Below are 21,398 nucleotides of genomic sequence, written 5' to 3'. Positions count from 1 at the left end.
CATAATTAAAATATGTTCCTCTACAACCAGGCCTTTGGCTGATTAATATTCTACAGCCTCTCAAATGTGTTTTTACAGTGTTTTTTTCTGGGGGGACACATACCCCAAACATTTTGTGAATCTATGTACTTTTGTCCATTTACAGTATTTTTCCTGATTTGAACTATAAAACTGTGGTTTTCTTGAGTCAAAATGAGAGTAACCCCTAAGCATTTTTAAGGGGGGGAAGCACTGTGTTTTTAGGTGGGGTGCTATTGTTTCGTTGTTTTTGTTTTAACTACTTATGTGTATTTTTACCTTGTGAATTGCCCTGATACACAGATTAAAAAATAAAAAATAAAATAAACGAATGACATTAAAACTTGTGGGCATCCCAAGAAGCTGCGTTTGGGGAGGTTCTGGGCAGATAAAAGACAAGGTTCTCTTCATGCAGCGAAGGGTTAAATTGTGGGACTCCCTCCTGCAGGAGGCAGTGAGCAAGATTGTGACTGTGAACAACCCTCTCCCCCCCCCCCCTCCAGAAAATCCCGCTCCGTGTTCAGAGGCACCAGCCGAAACCACTCCAAAGAGCTGCATTGACTTCTGCAGGGATGACTTTGACTGCCCAGCAGGCGAGAAGTGCGTCGCTACGGACTGTGGCTTCAAGTGTTCAGGGCTTCTCCCAGGTACCTTGTCTTCCCCTGGTGGCACTCCTGAAAGGTCAACTTCTTTCTCAAGCCACTGCCAGAAGGCTAGAGTCTGTCAGGTGACACACACACACACACAATATAAACCTCTGCATTGCAAGGGTTAGGCTGAATGATGCTTGGGGTTCCTTGCAGCTCTACAATTCAGTGACTCTATTGTTCTAACAAAATTTAAAAAATTCCTTCCAGTAGCACCTTAGATACCAAATAAGTTTGTTATTGGTATGAGCTTTCATGTGCATGCACACTTCTTCAGATACCTGCATGCACACGAAAACTCATACCAATAACAAACTTGTTGCTGTTTAGTCATTTAGTCATGTCCGACGCTTCGTGACCCCCTGGACCAGAGCACGCCAGGCCCTCCTGTCTTCCACTGCCTCCCGCAGCTTGGTCAGACTCATGCTGGTAGTTTTGAGAACACTGTCCAACCATCTTGTCCTCTGTCGTCCCCTTCTCCTTGTGCCCTCATCTTTCCCAACATCAGGGTCTTTTCCAGGGAGTCTTCTCTTCTCATGAGGTGGCCAAAGTAATGGAGCCTCAGCTTCAGGATCTGTCCTTCCAGTGAGCACTCAGGGCTGATTTCCTTAGGAATGGATAAGTTTGATCTTCCTCCAGTCCATGGGACTCTCAAGAGTCTCCCCCAGCACCAGAGTTCAAAAGCATCAATTCTTCGGCGATCAGCCTTCTTTGTGGTCCAGCTCTCACTTCCATACATCACTGCTGGGAAAACCAGAGCTTTTACTATATGGGCCTTTGTCGGCATGGTGATGTCTCTGCTTTTTAATATGCTGTCTAGCAGGAACCGGCAAGCCACTCCAGTATCCCTGTCAAGAAAACTCCATGGACAAAGACAACAGGCATATAACAAACTTAGTTGGTCTCTAAGGTGCTACTGGAAGGAATTTTTTTATTATTATTTTTTTCGACTATGGCAGACCAACACGGCTACCTACCTGTAACTAGTTCTATTGTTCTAGTTCAGGGATGTCCAGCTCCCAAGAGACTGTGATCTACTCCCACTGCCAGTGATCTGGATTGACCAAAGCTGTTGAGCTTGTTGAGTTTTTTGGGGGGAGGAACCCCCACAGTTGTTCTGCTTCTTCTCGGGAGACTTCAACAAAGTTGTTGAACTTCTTTGGAGCGGGGGGGGGTGGCGGCGATCGATAAGGATCACGCAATCAACCAGGAAGGCCCCGCAATCGACCAGTAGTTTGGGATCGCCCAGTTGAACATCCCTGTTCTAGTTGGTCTTAATGGGAAGCACTTCTCCTGCTCTTGATTTTGCCCCATTTTTCCCCCAGATGCAACCAAAACAAACACAGCGGCGCCGGGATTCGTGGGACCCACCTCAGCCACCGTTTACACACCCGGCCAGCCGGGCAAGGGCCCCATCCTGACCCCCCCACCTGCAGGTGAGTGACTCTGGAGGGAGTTCCTCTGGGTGTACTTGGGCTACGAAGGCACAGCCCTCCCCTGAAAACTCAAGAATCTTTCCCTTCCCCAAAAACCCTCCTCAAAATCTCAGAGCCACACACCTTTCCTGCTGCCCACACCACTTAGAGTTCCTCTGTAGGGGCTCATTCACAATTCACTTGTTCCTTGCCTAGAAAGCAGGGCCACCAGGGGGAAATTCCTGCTTGCTCCTGTTGAGCACTAGAGAATGGTTTTCTCCAGGAGACGAGTTTTCTCCAAACTGCCATGCTCTCTGGGTGAGGCACCAGTGAAGACCAGTGAAGTGTGGAGGAGCCCATAGAGGGGCATCTCTGCCAGTCTCCCCTTCTCCTCCTCCTCCTCCTCCTTGCACTGCTCAGCCAATCCTCACCCAGGCATGCAGCTATGGCAACAAGGTCCCTCCCTCTTTCTGAGCCCTTGGAGGGGGGAGGGGGGATGCCTGAGTATTTTGTGCCAGTTGGATCTTGAAATCTATGCACCGTTTCATGGTTGAAGAAACCCAGAAACAACCCTCAAAGCGGTTCACAGAGAGAATGGAACAATAAAATGGTCATTGAAAGCCACTCTTGAAAACATTCAAAAAATAAGTTATGCAATCAACTAAATACAGATTAAATGTGCGCCAGCAGCACCCAATGAGTCTGTGCCGACTGGTCTAAACAAGAATGCTTTCTTTTTTCCTTTCTTTTTCTTTTTTTATTTTAATAAATAATAATAATATTTTTTAATTTATACCCCACCCTTCCCAGTTCAAAAACCAGGCTCAGGTCGGCTAACAACAAATTCAAAACACTTTCAAACACTTAATTATAAAAGCAGCATAAAATACAGTATAAAAACATGAATAACAATGAAAATCAAAAAATCAATTAGATAATCCCCAGGGCTAGCTGGCTGAATTGGTCCTACTTGGGCCAGCAAGGAGACCAGGGGAGAATTAGCTGTGGGGTCTCAGAGCGGGTGATCTTCATAAAAGGGGAGGGGGAAGGAAGAGAAGGGAAATAAAAGACCAGGCTGAATTCAAATTAAAGGCCAGGCGGAATAGCTCTGTCTTACAGGCCCAACGGAAGGAGGTTAAATCCTGCAGGGCCCTGGTCTCATGGGACAGAGCAGGTCGGAGCCATCACTGAGAAGGCCCTGGCCCTGGGGGAGGATAGCCTGACTTCCTTAGGGCCCGGGACCTCTAAGTTACGGTTATTCATGGACCTTATGGTCCTCTGTAGGGCAGACCAGCAGAGGCGGTTCCATAAATATGAGGGCCCTAAGCCGCAATGGGCTTTAAAGGATCATGCGGTCGATCAGGAAGGCCCCGCAATCGACCGGTAGATTGCGATCGACCGGTTGGGCATCCCTGTTCTAGTTGGTCCTGCTCTTGATTCTCCACCATTTCCCCCAGCTGCAACCAAAACAAAGACAGTGGCGCCGAGACTCGAGGGACCCACCTCAGCCACCGTTTACGCACCTGGGCAGTCGGGCAAGGGCCCCATCCTGATCCCCCCACCTGCAGGTGAGTGACTCTGGAGGGGGTTCCTCTGGGTGTACTGGGGCTACAAGGGCACAGCCCTCCCCTGAAAACTCAAGAATCTTTCCCTTCCCCAAAAACCCTCCTCAAAATCTCAGAGCCACACACCTTTCCTGCTCCCCACACCCCTTAGAGTTCCTCTGTAGGGGCTCATTCACAATTCACTTGTGCCTTGCCTAGAAAGCAGGGCCACCAGGGGGAAATTCCTGCTTGCTCCCGTTGAGCACTAGAGAGTGGTTTTCCCCAGGAGACAACGAGTTTTCTCCAAACTGCCATGCTCTCTGGGTGAGGCACCAGTGAAGTGTGGAGGAGCCCATAGAGGGGCATCTCTGCCAGTCTCCCCTCCTCCTCCTCCTCCTCCTCCTTTTTATTACAAATTTGCAACAAATTTAAACATAATCAAGAATTCAAATTACATTTTACATTTCAGAATTACCGCCCCCCCCCATGACTTCTCCCAACTTCCCTTCCTGGTTTATCCCATATTTATTTCTTCTGCTTATGATATACACCTTATTTTCTAAGATTAAAGTTATACATTATTGATCCATTTTCTATTTTCAACATTTTAACCACATACTTACATTTCCCCCCCTATTTGTTAATTGTAAGTGCCTTAGTCGAATCCTGCAAGTGAGTCCATTTCAGTACATTGTTTCTGTATATACATCATAAATGTTCCCAGTCTTTTTTGAAGTCATCACTGTCCTTGTCTTTAAGTCCTTCAGTCAATTTTGCCATTTCAGCCTATTCCACCAACTTTTCTTGCCATTGCTCTTTCACTGGCATTTCATCACTTTTCCATCTTTGAGCTAATAAAATTCTGGCTGCTGTTGTCGTATACATGAATAGATTCTCCTTATCTTTTGGCAAATCTTGTCCTAAAATTCTTAATAAGAATTTGCTTGCTTATTAAACAAGAATGCTTTCAGCCGACGCAGATAAAGGTGGCTGCTTGATATCAAGAGGCAGGGAGTTCCAAAGTGCAGGTGCTGGAACATCAGTGTCTTACAAATGCAGGATGGGTTTTGTGCAGCACCACTAACAGTGCCAGTTCTGGTGTCCAAAGCAGTCAAACACAGAGAAAGGCAAAGTGGGCATTTATGGGGTAACCAATGAACAAGTTTTAACTGTGGAAACAAATGGAATTCCTAAACTCTTCCCCCTCTGCTTCCCTCTCCTGTCAGAGGCAGAGCGGCCTGGAGCCTGCCCTGTCGTGCCCCCAAATACCCCACGGTGGTGCTGGCAGGGGTGTAGAGCTGACAGCGAGTGCCCCGGAGCAAGGAAGTGTTGCTGGAATGGCTGTGCCCGTGTCTGTTTGGTGCCTCTCCTGGGTAAGTTGCCTCTTGGAGGGGGTTACAGGTCAGGCATAATAATAATATAATAATAATTTACTATTTGTACCCCGCCCATCTGGCTGGGTCTCCCCAGCCACTCTGGGCAGCTTCCAACAAAGATTAAAAATACGTTAAAATGTCATACATTACAAACTGCCGTCAGATCAGTGGCGTAACGTGGGGGGTGCAGGGGGGGCCGGCCGCACCGGGCGCAACATCTGGGGGTTAGGGGGTGCAAATCCACGGGTTAGGGGGTGCAAATTACTTGCCTTGCCCCGGGTGCTGACAACCCACGCTACGCCACTGCGTCAGATGTCTTCTGAATGTCAGGTAGTTGTTTATCTCTTTGACATCTGGTGGGAGGGCGTTCCACAGGGCGGGTGCCACCACCAAGAAAGCTCTCTGCCTGGTTCCCTGTAACTTTGCTACTCGCAATGAGGGAACCACCAGAAGGCCCTCGGCGCTGGACCTCAGGGTCCGGGTAGAATGATGAGGGTGGAGATGCTCCTTCAGGTATTAGGGATGCTGCAGAAACATGCCTCATTCTGCATCATGCACATGAGGAGTGTGGCTTTCAGAGGACACAGGAGAACAGAGGCAGCTGTGGTGCACTAATGCGGTTTTTAGCAGGCTTTGAAAGAAGATCAGATGATTTCATGGAGGAGGAGGAGGAGGCTGCCAATGATTACTCCACGGATGGAGGCAGCAACGCTTCTGGATCCCAGTTGCTGGAAACTGCAGGAGGGGAAAAGGCTATAATATAATAATAAAATTTTATTTATATGCCGCCCTCCCCAGCTGAAGCCGGGCTCAGAGAGGCTAACAATGATACACATTCTAAAATCATTTCATTATAAAATTAATTCAAATCAGATTAATGGCAACCAATTGGGTTAGAGTTCTGTGAGGATTACCAAAGGAGGGGGGTAGACTGTGCCTTGGCCAAAGGCCTGGTGGAACAGCTCCATCTTGCAGCCCTGGGAAAAGATGTCAAGTCCCGCAGGGCCCTGGTCTCTTATGGCAGAACGTTCCACCAGATCGGGGCCACGGCCAAAAAGGCCCTGGTTCTGGTTGAGGCCAGTCTGATCTCCCTGTGGCCCAGGACCTCCAAGATGTTTTTGTTTGAAGACCGTAAGGTCCTCCGTGGGACATACCAGGAGAGGCGGTCCCATAGGTACGAGGGTCCTAAGCTGTATAGGGCTTTAAAGGTTAAAACCAGCACCTTAAACCTGACCCTGTACTCCACCGGGAGCCAGTGCAGCTGGTAAAGCACTGGGTGAATGTGATCCCATGGCAAGGACCCCGTAAGGAGTCTCGCCGCGGCATTCTGCACCCGCTGGAGTTTCTGGGTCAGTCTCAAAGGCAGCCCCACGTAGAGCGAGTTACAATAATCCAGTCTGGAGGCTATGTGCTGAACAACTGCTTGTGAGATTTCAATTGGGACGTCTGATTAGCCACTGTGAGAACAGGATGCTGCACTTGATGGGCCATTGGCCTCATCCAGCAGATGTTCTTCTGATGTTCTTAATGGTATTTTGCATAGAAACATGGGAAGTTGCCTTATCCAATGTCAGACCATTGGTCCATTAGTTCAGGATCTTCCACAGTCACCTGGTTCACACATAACACGAAACCATGGGTTGCTAAGCTATGGTTCAGTAAGCTGCGGCTTAGTGCTGTGTGTGAATGCAGCTCAGGAGCTTACTTGAGGTTTATTAACTATGGCTAGAGGCTTGTAGTTGGTTTACAAGCCACAGTTAACATTAACCGTAGCTTAGTGTGGCATGTAACGCCCAACCTCCACTTTATTTAAGGAGCAGTCCTTGCCCAAAAACTATCCACAAAATTCTCCACCTGTTTTTCCTGCATTGAAAGGAGATTGACTAGTATCAATCCCCATCTGGATCTTCAGGTAGGTCTGGGAGAGACTCCCTGCCTTAACCCCAGAGAGTTGTGGCCAGTCAGTGTGGACATTGCTCAGGGCCGTCTTTAGCATATGCGCCGCCAGGGTGCAAAGATCTGCCCAGCGCCCCCAAATTTAGTTTAGCCTCCAAATTAACTTTTTTAATGCTTATGTCAGACACCACGCTTATGCCTCTTGTTTATGAAATAAGGGAGGGGAAAGAAACAAACTTTTTTATTTGCCCATTTATTGTTGTATTTAGTGTTGGTGCTGACCTTTAAAGCCCTAAACGGCCTCGGTCCAGTATACCTGAAGGAGCGTCTCCACCCCCATCGTTCAGCCCGGACACTGAGGTCCAGCTCTGAGGGCCTTCTGGTGGTTCCCTCACTGCGAGAAGCCAAGTTACAGGGAACCAGACAGAGAACCCTCTCGGTAGTGGCGCCCGCCCTGTGGAACACCCTCCCTTCAGATGTGAAGGAAATAAGCAGCTATCCTATCTTTAAAAGACATCTGAAGGCATCCCTGTTCAGGGAAGTTTTTAATGTCTGACGCTGTACTGTTTAACACTTGATTGGGAGCCGCCCAGAGTGGCCGGGGAAACTCAGCCAGATGGGCGGGGTATAAATAAATTATTATTATTATTATTATTATTATTATTATTATTATTATTATTATTATTATTTACAATACACTTATACCTAAGTATACAACACCACCACACTTAAATTTATAAGTGTTGTTTGGGCACCTACTTAGGAGAAACATCAGTCATGTCAAAGGTGCCGCTGACCCCTCTGCTGCATAGCAGCTCAATACAATACATAACATAACAAGAGTTAATTTCGCGTGCAGGGCGCCGTTGAGAATGACAAGTGCCGTCGTTGTGAATGACAAGTGCCACTGCTGGCGCGGCACGTCTTTGGTAAATGAGCACACAAAGTCAAAAGTTCTTTAGTGAAACAGTAGGTATACCTTTCAGTAATACCTAGGTATATATGTAATTTTGTTTTTCTAGCTTCATCAAAATTATCTATTATTTCATAACTGGTAGACAGTTAAGAGCTTAGGAGGCTTCAGTGGCGGGCACCTGGTGCCCCCCAGAATTCAGCACCCGGGTGCCCTGCACCTCTTGCACCCCCGGGTGAAGGCGGCCCTAACATTACTGAGCGAGATGAGCCAATGGTAGCTTCCTCAGTTATCTCCTGGTCACCATCTCCCAACTCCTTCTCTCTGGGAATTGCACTGTCCAGCCAGATGGACGCTGGAAAGCTTTCCTGCTTCATTCGTCCCCTGACCCTCTCCACCTGCTCTGGTGGGATCCTCACCACCATTGCCTTTCTGCCTCAGAGGTCCATGGGTTTTGTGTGTTGCAGTGAAGCCCGGAGCGTGTCCTTTGCAGCTCAGGGGCTCCATGGGGCCTTGCCCAGAACCATCCCTGAAGAACTGCAGCCATGACTTTGACTGTGAGGGCACCAAGAAATGCTGCTCCATCAGCTGCAGCAATGTCTGCAAGGAGGCGGAAGAAGGTAAGGCTGCCCTGCTTCTCCCCAGGCTCTGGGGGCCACACAAACCCATCCTGTCTCTTCCCTCCCTCCCAGGTCCTGGGCCTGGCTAGGAGAGCCCTTGGTGGCCACAGCTGAGTCTGCACAGAAACACACACTGGGCGGCCAGCAAGTTTGGAGACGGAAGTTAATGGGCAGCTGAGCGGAAAAAGACTGGGTGATCCACAGGGCTGCATCCTGCTCAAGGCTTAAACAAACTCTGCCACATTTAACCCTGGGATCTGCTCTAGTCTATATTTTCTTCCTCTCCTGACTCTTAACTCAGAAAGGTTGTTTCCATAAAATACTGCATTCAGATTGCTATATGATTACCGTGGGTGGCATTGGCACCAAGGGTTACAACCGCTGAGTCTATAATGGTAAAGGTAAAGGTAAAGGGACCCCTGACCATTAGGTCCAGTCGTGACCGACTCTGGGGTTGCGGCGCTCATATCGCTTTATTGGCCAAGGGAACCGGCGTACAGCTTCCGGGTCATGTGGCCAGCATGACTAAGCCACTTCTGGCGAACCAGAGCAGCGCACAGAAACGCCGTTTACCTTCCCGCCGGAGCAGTACCTATTTATCCACTTGCACTTTGACGTGCTTTCAAACTGCTAGGTTGGCAGGAGCAGGGACCGAGCAACGGGAGCTCACCCCAAAATCACAGGAGATTCTGAAGGAGATAAAGTTATATCAAGTACAGTACATGAAATTGATGAATCAAGAAATAGAGTGGAAAATTAAACAAATGAGACAAAAAACTTTTGACTCGGCAAACAAATGCGGGAAACTGTTGGCTTGGCAATTGAAAAAAAGACAAAAATTGAATCCCATAACAAACTTGGAAGTGGAAGGAAGGAACATACAGAACCCAGGAGAGATAAGAAAGTGCTTCCAGAGGTATTTTAAACAGCTGTATACACAGGAGCCGCAGAGAGAAATAGATATTGACTGCTTTTTTGAAACTAAATGGTCTACCAACAATTTCACAAGAAAATAAATTAATGCTGAACTATAAAATAACGGACCAGGAAGTAGAATCGACCATTCAGAACATGCAATTGGGCAAGTCACCAGGTCCGGACGGTTTGTCCGCGAAGTACTATAAATGACTGAAGGATTGGATAATACAACCATTAAAGGACGTTTGTAATGCATAAGCTGTTTTTAGATTATGTGTAATATTTTATTATGAAAAAGCAGGTAATGTTAAATCAGAAGGATTTGCTAAAACAACAAATTAAAATAGAATGCAAAAAGGGAGGCGAGAGGAAGTCAAAGAAACAAGTTAATGAAAGGACATTTTGGAAAATATAATTTTATGTGCTGTTTTCTTTTCTTTTTCTTCTTTTTTTTCTCTCACTTTTTATATAAGTTTGATTGTGCATTTTTTTTTGTTCTGTATTTTTTCTTTTTTGTATCTGTGTAGCGTGTAGTGGTTTTTGTTGTTATTGTTATTGTTAATCAAAATTCCAATAAGTATAATTTTTTTTAAAAAAACGGGAGCTCACCCCGTCACGGGGATTCAAACCGCCAACCTTCTGATTGGCAAGCCCTAGGCTCTGTGGTTTAACCCACAGCTCCACTCGTGTCCCTATCTATAATGTTATTCTGCATTAAAAAAGATGTTTTCCTTACGTGTGCAGAGGAGGGGGTCAAGATGATGAAGGGCCTGGAGACAGAGAGAGGAGATATGAGAGCAATCTTCAAATAGGGTTGCCATATTTCAATAATGAAAATCTGGAGGTATTTTTTGCAAAATCACAAAAAAACCACCACGTTTTTGAGCTATTTAACGGGGAATGTTCAGAAATTCCGCCAGGACACTATTCCTGATGGGTGATTGGCAGTCCTGTCTTCGACTACCTGAAGGGCTGTCGCATGGCAGATGGAACAAGCTCGTTTTCCCCTCCTCCTGAGGCTGGGATCTGAACCAATGGCTCCAAATTGCAGGAAATGAGATTCTGCCTAAACATTAGGAGGAAATTCCCAAAGGTTAAATCTGATTGACAACAGAACTGACTCCCTTGGAGGGTTGTGGAATCTTCTTCCTTGGAGGTTTTCAAACATAGGTTGGATGACCATCTGTCAGGGAATCTTTAACTGTGATTCCTGCATTTGGGGGGGGACGGACTAGATGACCCCCAGGTTCCTGGCCAACTTTGCAATTCTACTACTCTTACCTACAATTAAGACCCTCCGCCATTTGGGAGCCAGGACAGTGGGGGCATTGCTAGGCTCTAAAGAGATTCGGTTTGCAGTCCTATGGCCCAAATCATAGCTGTCAACTTACATATTTGAAAATAAGGGACCAGCAGCCTCGAAAATAAGGGATCAGCAGCCAAAATAAGGGATTTTCCAGGCACAGGTATGTTCAACTTCTGAGCCCCTCTGAGCCGAAGGCAGAAAGCCCAGCCAGCAGCCAAATGAAGCCTCATCAATACGGGACAGCAGCGGGACATGGCGCTGGGATAAGGGACTGTCCCGCCAAATAAGGGACACTTGACAGCTATGGCCCAAATCTGCACACAACTTGCATATGCTAATTTATATGTATAGAGTCAAATTCTGTAAGTAAATCCACCGTTTGTGCCAAGAAAAGTAGGGGGAAGGAGAAAGAGAGTCCTGGGGCTGCCCACTGCAGCCACCCCCTCTGACCCCAGTTTCTCCCTCCTCCCTTTTGATTCCCCCCCCTTAGTGCGCCCTGGGACCTGCCCCCTCCAAGCTGCAAAGAGCCAGGAGCCAGACTGCTCCACCTTGACCTTCTGCGTCAGAGACAACGACTGTTCCAGGCCCAGCGAGAAGTGCTGCTGGCTGAGTTGCGGGTGGGTCTGCCTGGCTGTCACAGGTGAGGCTCCCCCAGGTGAGGCTGAGGATTGGCTGGGGAGGGGATTCACGGGGGGGGGGGGGTGGCACATGAACTGGGCACATCCTGGAGTCAGGGCTGGAGACTGGACGTTCCTTTGCCCATTTGGGGGTGGGGGTGGCACCTCCACTAATTATTCCCCTTACAGTTTTGATTTATGGACAACTTTTAAAATGAAGCTGCTTTTTAAATTGCATTTTAACCTGTATTTTAAATTGGGTCCCCCCCATTGTAATTTTACTGGTGTTAGCCGCCCTGAGCCCGGCTTTGGCCAGGGAGGGCGGGGTATAAATTATTATTATGATTATTATTATTAAACGCCAGGGGTTTCCTCTATAACAAGAACTTTGGCTGATTAATCAATCTATGGCCTTTTAAATGGGGTGTGGAGGGGTTCTTGTTTTCGTTTGCTATTATGGTATGTATTTTTGGTTTTTTATATATTATGAACCACCCTGTGAACTGTTGGTGAAGGGTGGTATAGGGAATGCATGAATGAATGAGGTTAAGTCCAGGAACACCCCTAGACTGTAATCTGGACTGCTGAATGGGAGTCATGCCCCATCCAAAACCGGCTGGATCCATGTTATGATGGATGTTTAATGCTGTATTGTTTTTAACACTCGACTGGAAGCCGCCCAGAGTGGCTGGGGAAACTCAGCCAGATGGGCGGGGTATAAATAATAAATGGTGATGATGGGCACCTCTGTCTGGTCTGGATTAAGCTGCCATTTGTTCGCTCTCCTCTGGCCCATCGCTGCCTCCAGGCAACATTAATGCCAAACCTTTAATAATGTTCTTCTCTTAGATAGTCCAGCTATGGAACCACCAACATTCAGCGCTGAAGCCCAGACAGAACTTGGAGCCACAGGTTGGTAGAGAGAAGGAACAGAAGGAAGAGGGGAGGGGGCTGCTCCTTTTCTGTGCCCCCCCCCGGTGGACTTATAAAAGGACCCCTTTGCCCCCAGGATATCAAGGGTCCCATTTTATTTTCACCTTTATTCCCCACATTTTCCTCCAAGGACCTCAAGGTAACGTACATGCTTCCTTGCTTCCTCAATGAAACCCCACAACAACCTTGGGAGGTAGGCAAGGCTGAGAGACGGTCAACCAGGGGGCTTCATGGCTGTCAGGGTTTCTGGGAGAGAGGAGGAGATGACAGAGGAGACGGAGAGCGAGTGGGAGGAGGGGCAGAAGGATGAGGAAGAAGATGACGGAATTCTGAGGGAATCCACGAGTCTGAGCAGCGAGTCAGAGGATTCTCAAAAGGGGGTTACCTTAATCAAGCAAAGGGGAGGAGAAGGGAGAAGCGGAGAGGAGCCCAGTGGAAGACAGAGGAAGCAAGAGACGTCTCAGCCGGAACGGAGTAAAGGGGGTGGAGTCGTCAGCCTCTCGGAGGGAGCAGGATTAGGAGAGAACAGAGAGAGGGGGTTGGAGCAGGGTGTTCAGCCGGAAAGGGTGGAGAGCAGAGCAGGGGGTGGTGTAGCGGTCGAAAGAAAGGTCAGCAGCAACGTACGCGCGCCAAGTTCAAACGTAGAGGCGCGCGGAAGTGGAGAGAGCTCAGGGGAGGAGCCCGGCCCTAAAGCCAGAAAGAGGGGGGAAGAGGCGGCAGAGGATTCAGCCTCAGGCGAGTCACGGAGAGAGGGAACCCAGGGGGGCAGGAAGACCCTGCGGAAAAGAAAGGAGAGGAAGAGGTGGTCTAGAGCCAGGCTATTAAGTTGGTGCGGAAGAGGGGAGGAGTCAGAGGGGACTTCAGCGGTCTAACGTGGCAGACGTACGGCCACAATGCTGAACTGTATGAGAAGCAGAAATCTTCAATAAACTTTTCCTGTAAATAAGCTGCAACGGAGTGAGGTCTCTTGTGAGCTGGGACCAGACCTGGGTGGCCGTGACAATGGCTGAGGGGGAGATTTGAACCCTGGTCTCTCCCAGGTCCTAATTTGACTCTCTGACCATTACACCATGCCAGCTTTTATCATTTTCCACTGAAACCCTTCCCTCTTCTGTCAGAAACTCTGCCATTGGAGACTCTTTAGAGAGAGGCAGTCTTTTTTTTCTATTCAATTTTTTTTATTGATTTTCCAGATTTTTCACACATGACAAAAAACATGACAAAGCACACAACAGACAATAAACACAAAATAAAATTATTAATTCAAATACCTAAATCTCTTAACATTGGTAACTGACTTCCTCAAATCTCCTCTATCTGAATTTCATTATATCACCTGTATAACAGTTCTCCAATTTCATATTTCTAATAATATTAACTCCTCTCATTGACTAACCTCTTCTCTTTTATTATTATTCCAATCATTAATATTTACTACCACATATTCTTATTCTACCCCTAAGCCTATTTGTTACTTCCAAGAATTTTCTATTTATCTTATATTACAATATTTTGCTAAATATTCTTTAAATTTCTTCCAATCCTCTTGTGTCTCCTCTTCTTTCTGGTCGCGGATTCTTCCAGTCAGGTCTGCCAGCTCCAAAAAAATCCAACATCTTCACCTGCCAATCTTGCTAGCGAGAGGCAGTCTTGCACACCCAGAAAATTGCCCAAATTCCAAGAACCAATGAAATATCAAGTGTTAAGGTGTCCATCTAAAGCTTCTTGTTTCTTTCACGGTGCTTTTCCCCAGGGGCTCCAACTCTTACGCCTCTTCTGAGGAAAACAGAAAAGCCAACAGAGTCACCAATATCAGCAGGTAAGGAGGGCGAGAGGAGATGAGAGCCTTCGCCAACGTGGCAACCTGCTAGACATGATGGACTGCAACCCTTTCTGACCAATGAGGGGCCAGAGCTGGTTGCTCAGGTAGCTCACGTCTCCCGGGGGGGGGGGGAAGGTGTTTAGAAAGGCACAACCTTGCTGAAGGACCTTCACCTGCTGCCCCCCAAAAGTGAATAGTGAAACTTCATGCATTCTTCATATAAAGATCAATGAAATATAAAACCATTCACTTGCAGAAAGCCATTAAGCAACAGACCAACAAGGTCTACCTACACCAGATAAAATTATTTGTAGGTCCAGCTTTTGAGAAATCGGCTTTTGAGAAGTGCCCTGCTCTTCAAAAATGCAGATTTTTGAGATCCTTAAAACATCAGAAGTGAGAATGCTTCTTCCACCTATAAAGGCATTTAACTGAGGGCTGGGATTGTTTTTCTTCCCTGTATTTCTCAATTTTTGATCTCCTAATACTCATTCTAGTCCCCGCATGCTAGTTGTTTCAGTTCATGTTGATGATTAACGATCTCTTGACTGTTATCGATGCTGCTCTAAAATGTGATTTATTTATTTATTTTTTAAAAAAACTGTACTTGTTGTATTGGACTTCTATCTATAACATTTTTTAAGATGTTGTAAACGCTTAGGAGATTTTCCTTGAAATACGTACCAGTTCATTCATTAGAATGATGCTTTGCAGGGTTAAAGAAAGAGAAAAATGGTGTGGAAATTATAAAGAGAGAGGTAATCTACATTAAACGCAACAATTTAGAAAGAGTAAAAATTTCGAGGTCTTAGAACAAAGAAAGGAAGTCAGCATGTGTATATGTATGTAATGACTAGCTCAGAATGATGATATTGTTTTATTTGTAGATGTGTGTTTTTGTTTTATGGTTTTTTTGGGGGGGTTGTTCTTTTTTCTTTTGTTTTTTCTTCTTTTTGCTTGTTAGTACTGTTTTATTTTGGATTCAATGTTTGTAATTTTTGTTGTAATTTTGCATTTTAAAAAAAATGCCACTTGGATCTCCTTGGAGAAACAGGTAGGATAAAAATACAAAAACACTGAGCACGAACAATGAAAAGAAAGAAAGAAAGAAATACGTAGCGGTTCATAAATGACCTGAATATAAGTATATACAATTCCCAACAGCCCCAGCCCAATCAGCTGTTCTGAGGAAGGCATTGGGGCAGAACATAAAAGGTAAAGGTAAAGGTACCCTGACCATTAGGTCCAGTCGTAGCCGACTCTGGGGTTGCGGCGCTCATCTCGCTTTATTGGCCGAGGGAGCCGGTGTTTGTCTGCAGACAGCTTCCTGGTCATGTGGCCAGCATGACTAAGCCCTTCTGGCAAACCAGAGCAGCGCACGGAAATGCCATTTACCTTCCCGCCGGAGCGGTACCTATTGATCTACTTGCACTTTGACGTGCTTTTGAACTGCTAGGTTGGCAGGAGCAGGGACCGAGCAACGGGAGCTCACCCCATCATGGGGATTTGAACTGCCAACCTTCTGATCAGCAAGTCCTAGGGTCTGTGGTTTAACCCACAGTGCCACCTGCTTCTGGGGGAGAACATGGGGGGGGGGGAGTTATTTCTGCTTATCCCAAGCCAAAGGCTCCCATCCCAGCATCCGAGGCAGAGGGGAGACAGTGGCGCCCAGAGCTTTTGGCCAGGGGACTCAAGCCTTTCCAATCTCGGGTGTCTTTCTGCTTCTACAGCAAAACCAGGCCATTGCAGGGAGTCTGCATACAAGTGTGGGAAGACAATGCTCACCCATGAATGCAAGAGCGACATCAGCTGCAGTGGGACCATGAAGTGCTGCCTGAGTGGCTGTTCTTGGAAGTGTGTGGAGCCAGGTAAGGGGAGTCAGACCCCCCCCCCCCCCGTAGGGCCATAGCAACCCCTCCCCAAGGCCTTTCTGAGAAAGGAGAGGTCCGTCAGGTGAACAAGGCTGGCACTGATGGAACAGGCTCAAATGTTTATTATTCAAGGTTGTAAAGAGATAAGCAGACTCAGGAATGCACACTGCCTGGCGTGGTGAGGCTGGTGGGGCCATTACAGGAAGGGGGGGGGCATAGGACATAGGAAGTTGCTATAACTTTTGATTTCCCAGAAATCAGGTGGTTTACAAGAAATCAGGTGGTATTGTATTCTGCAAATGTATAAAAAGGGGCGCACCCTGACTGGGGTGTGCAGATTGCAAACTCATTGCTCTGTGCCTTTGTTCTGCATATGCATTTCAAATAAATCCTGTTAAATCCTGCAAGGTTGGTTGCCACTTTGTGTGAATCTGTGCTCCGAGGACCCAAGAGCAGATATGGAAAATGTCCAACATTTCCTGCCTCCACTGCCTGGCAAAGGAAATCACTCAGCTTTATCCCTTTGCTCAACACCCACAATTCCAGCTGCTCTAGACAAAATGCTCTTAACCATGATGAGTTTCAAAGCATCAAAGAGATGATGGAGGCCAGAATTCATAGAATCATAGACCTGCAGAAATGGAAGCGGGTCCCCCGGGGGTCATCTAGTCCAACCCCCTGCAGTGCTGCCATCACAGCAACAAAATCCCCAACAAATGGCTATTTAACATCATGCATGAAACAACTGCAATCTATAAAATGCTATTAACACAGCAGCAACTAAAAAAAAAAGCCAAAAATCACAATTACAGCAAAAGGCATATTACACGATTAGCAATTGATATGGCATTAATAATATTAATAATAATAATAATAATAATAATAATAATAATAATAATAATAATAATTTATACCCCGCCCATCTGGCTGAGTTTCCCCAGCCACTCTATAATCTATAAAACAGCATTAACAAAATGGCAACTAAAAAAATAAGCTGAGCATTGTTAAGTTCATTTGCACTCTCTCCATGCCCCCCGTGATTCATAATCTTTCTATACAGTTCACTACACATTAAATACTCATAATGCCCGTTGTTAAGACAGCTCACCCAAATGCTACACTGGCTGGGGTCCTCTGGTCCTCCATGTTCATGAAACGAGTGACCCAGTTAAATCATGGGTGTTTTTTCCATTATGTTTTATTACATTATTGTTATTTAATGTTTGTAAGCTGCTTTAAGATTCATTTCAATGAAAAGCGGCAAGGAAACACAATAAATCAAATCAAACCGGGTGGGGCGGCGGAGGCTATTTAATCTCTGTTTAAAAACCATCCTTGAAGGTGGTCTTTTGCATCATCAAGCAGCTCTTACCACCAAAAGGTTCTTCCTAATTTTGAGTCAGAATCTCCTTTCTTGTCATTCAAATCCATGGGTTCGGGTCCTCCCCTCTGGAGCATCAGAAAACAAGCTAGCTTCCTCATCCAGGTGGCTTCAGATATTTGAAGATGGCTATTCTATCGCTTCTCAGTCTCCTCTTCTTCCAGCTAAACATTCCCAACTCCCTCAACTGTTCCTCCTATGGCTTGGTTTCCAGACCCTTGATGGTCTTGGCTGCCCTTCTCTGTACCCCATCCAGCTTGTCCATATCCTTGTTTTTTACGTGAGAAGGTCTAGGAAACTGCCAAGCTGCTTAAACCCAATGAGCTGCCTTTCCTGCAGTATTGGCCCTGTATGAATCTAGAGACGCCTCTGCAAGGGGGTCAAGTCTAGAATAGGGGAGTCAGGAGATAGAGGTTTCAAAAACCTCAATCTGCGCTCATCATTTTTGGAAGCAAGTGGCTCGCTTGGAGCTATCCATGGTCCTGAAGCACCAGCTTCACCTGTGGGCTCCCGCATCAGTCTTGAACCTGAGGTCAGGAGTCTGGAGTCTTCCCATGGTGAATTGTGGCAAGACAATATTTAGCACAATCTGCTCAGCCAGCTGACAATATTGTCCTTTTCTTATTACCCACACACTCCAAAAAAAGTTAGAGGTAGGTAGCCGTTTTGGTCTGCCATAGTCGAAACAAAATAAACAAAATAAAAAAAATCTTCCAGTAGCACCTTAGAAACCAACTAAGTTTGTTATTGGTATGAGCTTTCATGTGCATGCACTATCTGAAGAAGTGTGCATGCAAAGTGTCTCTGAAGAAGTGTGCATGCACACGAAAGCTCATACCAATAACAAACTTAGCTGGTCTCTAAGGTGCTACTGGAAGGATTTTTTTTTATTATTTTGTTTCGACTCTAAAAAAAGCATTTGATGAATCAGAAGATGCTGCAGTCTTGTAGAGCCATTTCTAAATATGTGTAACCGGGATAAAATAGGTGGTCATAATTTTCAAGCCATTTTCTACTTACACAGTTATGAACTCCGTGTTAAGAAAAAGTTTGCAGTAAAGTGAAGCAGCGTTGAAAAGAATGTTTTACCCATTTAAAAAATACTAATAATGAAATGCCATAATGGGAAGAGGGTCGAGCTCTTGGACCGCAAGCTGTTTCACAGGCGTTGCAAGGGGTTGGACTAGATGGCCCTTTGTGCCCCTTCCAGTTCTGCAAAAATTGGGGGTGAGATTATGGAACTAGGGAGACATTGGCCCAGAAATCCCGGCCTTGATGTGTCTGAGGTTGTGATTCACTAACAATTTCCTATTCACCTGTCACTTGTGTGCATTATCTTTTACAGGTGTGATGTCCAAGAAGGCCTCTGTCTACAGAGTTTATAAATAGCCAGTAGAACCCATAGACTGCTTAAAATGAAGTAAATATTTCACAAGGAACTTAACACTCTTATTTTAACTGTTGGCACTGTTATGCTGAAACTGAAGGGAACAAATAAAGTTCAGTATTTAATATTGTGTGTGGTTGTTGTTGTTTCTTAACGCAATAAAGAACAGCAAAACCTGGAAATGTAAAATTAGCTAGGGTCAGAGCTAGGATTAAGCGCTGCTGCTACACCAGCTATTTGGAAAATAGCCCAGTATATATAAGACAAAACTAGATTGGTGCCGCGAGTAACCCAGCCCTCATTTTGCCTGCGTGAATCTTGACTGTCTTGATTCATGCAGCAGTCTGACTGTGAGGCTGGCTTGAGTGCGGTTCTGAGCTCTTCTTCCCTTCATAATAAATGAGGCCAGAATCTTATCATGGAAATGTTCCTTATTGTATAAAGTAACTTCTGCAAGGGGGAGCAGAGAAGCAATGTCTTTGGGTCCAACTGCTCCAGGATCCTGGAGAGGGCTTGGAAGATGCATGTTTGTTGTTGTTTAGTCGTTTAGTCATGTCTGACTCTTTGTGACCCCCTGGACCAGAGCACGCCAGGCACTCCTGTCTTCCACTGCCTCCCGCAGTTTGGTCAAACTCATGCTGGTAGCTTCGAGAACACTGTCCCACCATCTCACAATCTTCCCCAACATCAGGATCTTATCCAGGGAGTCTTCTCTTCTCCATGAGGTGGCCAAAGTCTTGGACCCTCAGCTTCACGATCTGTCCTTCCAGTGAGCACTCAGGGCTGATTTCCTTCAGAATGGAGAGGTTGGATCTTCTTGCAGTCCATGGGACTCTCAAGAGTCTCCTTCAGCACCAGAATTCAAAAGTATCCATTCTTTGGCGATCAGCCTTCTTTATGGTCCATCTCTCATTCCATACATCACTATTGGGAAAACCGTAGCTTTAACCTTTGTCAGCAAGGTGATGTCTCTGCTTTTTAAGATGCTGTCTAGGTTTGTCGTTGCTTTTCTCCCAGGAAGCAGAAGATGCATAATATCAGGCAAATGTCCATGTGTGGCCCAAGGAAAGGTCCAGCTTGGCATGTCCTGCTGTCGGCCCATCTGAGACTGAGCCACCTCCAGGTGGTGGCTGAAAAGATGCTTCTCAAGGGGTGAGGCCACCTTCATGGGCCCTGCAGACCAGAGTCAGCCAGGCTGGCTGGGTGGCTGCTAAGGGTGGCGAAGTGAAAGGCCCAAGCAGACATTTTTTGCAAAGCTCACAACATTTGCCTTCCTGCCAGAGTCACGCCGACATGCCCCAAGCAGAATTGCTGGGCCACTAGATAAGGCTGTTGACACACCCTGGCAGAGTGACCCGCACACAGGATTCTGGGAATTGTCACCAGCTGACCAAGAGGTGGGCAGGTAGCTGTGTGTGTCACAAGCAGAACGGCCAGGTCCAGCCTGGGGGGCTTATATTCCAGCCTCGCCCACCCTGGCAGAGGCACTGCCAGCTCCAGCCACAGCCATGAGAGCCCACCTTGCCGTTCTCCTCCTCCTGGGGCTCTTGGCCCTCCGAGTGGAGCCCAGTTCTGCCAAAATGATGAAGCACAGGGCACAGGGTGAGTGCTGATTCTGCTGTTTGGGGGGGGGCGGCAAACAAGGTTGGTGCTTGCAGAAATTCACCTTCCCCGCATTACCATTCCAGGTGGGCAGAAACGGAATCATTCTTGCTTAGAGAATCCTCGTTGTTCAAAGAAAGAGGGCAAAAGAGGATATTTGCACAATCTCCTTCTGTTCCCCACAATAAGATCCTGGCAATGCTTCTGAAAAGCAATTGCTAGAAACCCCAGCCCTGATTTGCCAAGGGAAATGCAGTCAGGAGAAGGCGCTGAGGGGCTTCTGGGTTTGATATGACAGGCAATGGCAAAGGAGAAAGGTTTTCTCCCTCTCTCCTAACGCCAGAACTCGCAGACACCCTGAAGCTGAATGTTGGAAGGTTCAGGACGCATGAAAGGAAACCCTTCTTCATGAAGCACATAGTTAAACTGTGGGACTCCCTCTGGAGGCAGTGATGGTCCGCAGCCTTTGAGGTGATGGTCATTGTTAGTTGCTCTTGATCTAAGCAACTCCTTGGGATGGCTTGATAAGAGAGAGACTCCGGGATAAATTTAGCAGTCATGCAGAAAGAGGAGAGGTCCCCCGATGGATCAGAACTTGGATACATGGCAAGAAGCAGCGAGTGGGAATGACTGTTGAGTTCTCCGGACGGTCCCTCGAGCAGCAACTTTGAGATTTTTCCTTTTAGACTTGTTCATAAATGGTTCAGAGTTAGCAGTGAGCAGCGAGGTAGCTACATTTGCTGCTGAGAGAGAAATGTTCGGCCTGGCTAAAACAAAAATGCAGTTCAGCATAAGCAAGTGTAAAATGATGCCTATTGGGGGCGGAAATTCTAACTTTACATGGGGAATAAGGGGGTCTGAAGTGGCAGCGACTGCCAAGGAAATGGGCATTAAAAATAAGAACCCAAGAATAGCCTGCTGGATGAGGCCAGTGGCCCATCTAGTCCAGAATCCTGTTCTCACATTGGCCAACCAGATGCCTCAGTGCAGAAGCCCACAAGCAGGGTCTGTTGGTGTTTTGCAACTTTGACCTGTTGCAGGACCTTAGCAGAGCATACGCAGAGTTCACGAACACATTCCAGTCAGTAGGACGTAAATCATTATGCCTGTGTGAGACCTAGAGCTGTTTCCA

At 46.7% G+C, this 21,398-nt stretch overlaps 1 protein-coding gene across 6 annotated transcripts in view; it reads left to right on the top strand.

Annotated features, from left to right (window-relative positions):
* LOC309372891 (uncharacterized protein) overlaps window positions 1-18,789 on the top strand; it is a 29,261-nt gene extending 10,472 nt beyond the window's left edge. For 3 of the 6 annotated variants that reach the window (XM_081916936.1, XM_081916935.1, XM_081916940.1), the window contains 10 exons: window positions 522-665; window positions 1,991-2,101; window positions 3,538-3,648; window positions 4,851-4,997; window positions 8,277-8,429; window positions 11,144-11,308; window positions 12,120-12,182; window positions 13,957-14,022; window positions 15,756-15,893; window positions 18,623-18,789. In XM_081916936.1, the coding sequence (XP_081773062.1) occupies window positions 522-665; window positions 1,991-2,101; window positions 3,538-3,648; window positions 4,851-4,997; window positions 8,277-8,429; window positions 11,144-11,308; window positions 12,120-12,182; window positions 13,957-14,022; window positions 15,756-15,893; window positions 18,623-18,666 (1,142 nt within the window). In that variant the 3' untranslated portion in view covers window positions 18,667-18,789. The remainder of the gene's footprint in view (window positions 1-521; window positions 666-1,990; window positions 2,102-3,537; window positions 3,649-4,850; window positions 4,998-8,276; window positions 8,430-11,143; window positions 11,309-12,119; window positions 12,183-13,956; window positions 14,023-15,755; window positions 15,894-18,622) is intronic. The other 3 variants (XM_081916937.1, XM_081916939.1, XM_081916938.1) reach the window with 3 other exon arrangements.
* Window positions 18,790-21,398: the final 2,609 nt, after the last annotated feature.

Source organism: Podarcis melisellensis (genome assembly GCF_964234715.1).
Source record: "Podarcis melisellensis genome assembly, chromosome: 6".
In the NCBI taxonomy this organism is placed as follows: Eukaryota; Metazoa; Chordata; class Lepidosauria; order Squamata; family Lacertidae; genus Podarcis; species Podarcis melisellensis.
The sequence above is the reverse complement of the archived record's forward strand: the minus strand, read 5'-3'. Positions and strand labels throughout refer to the sequence as shown.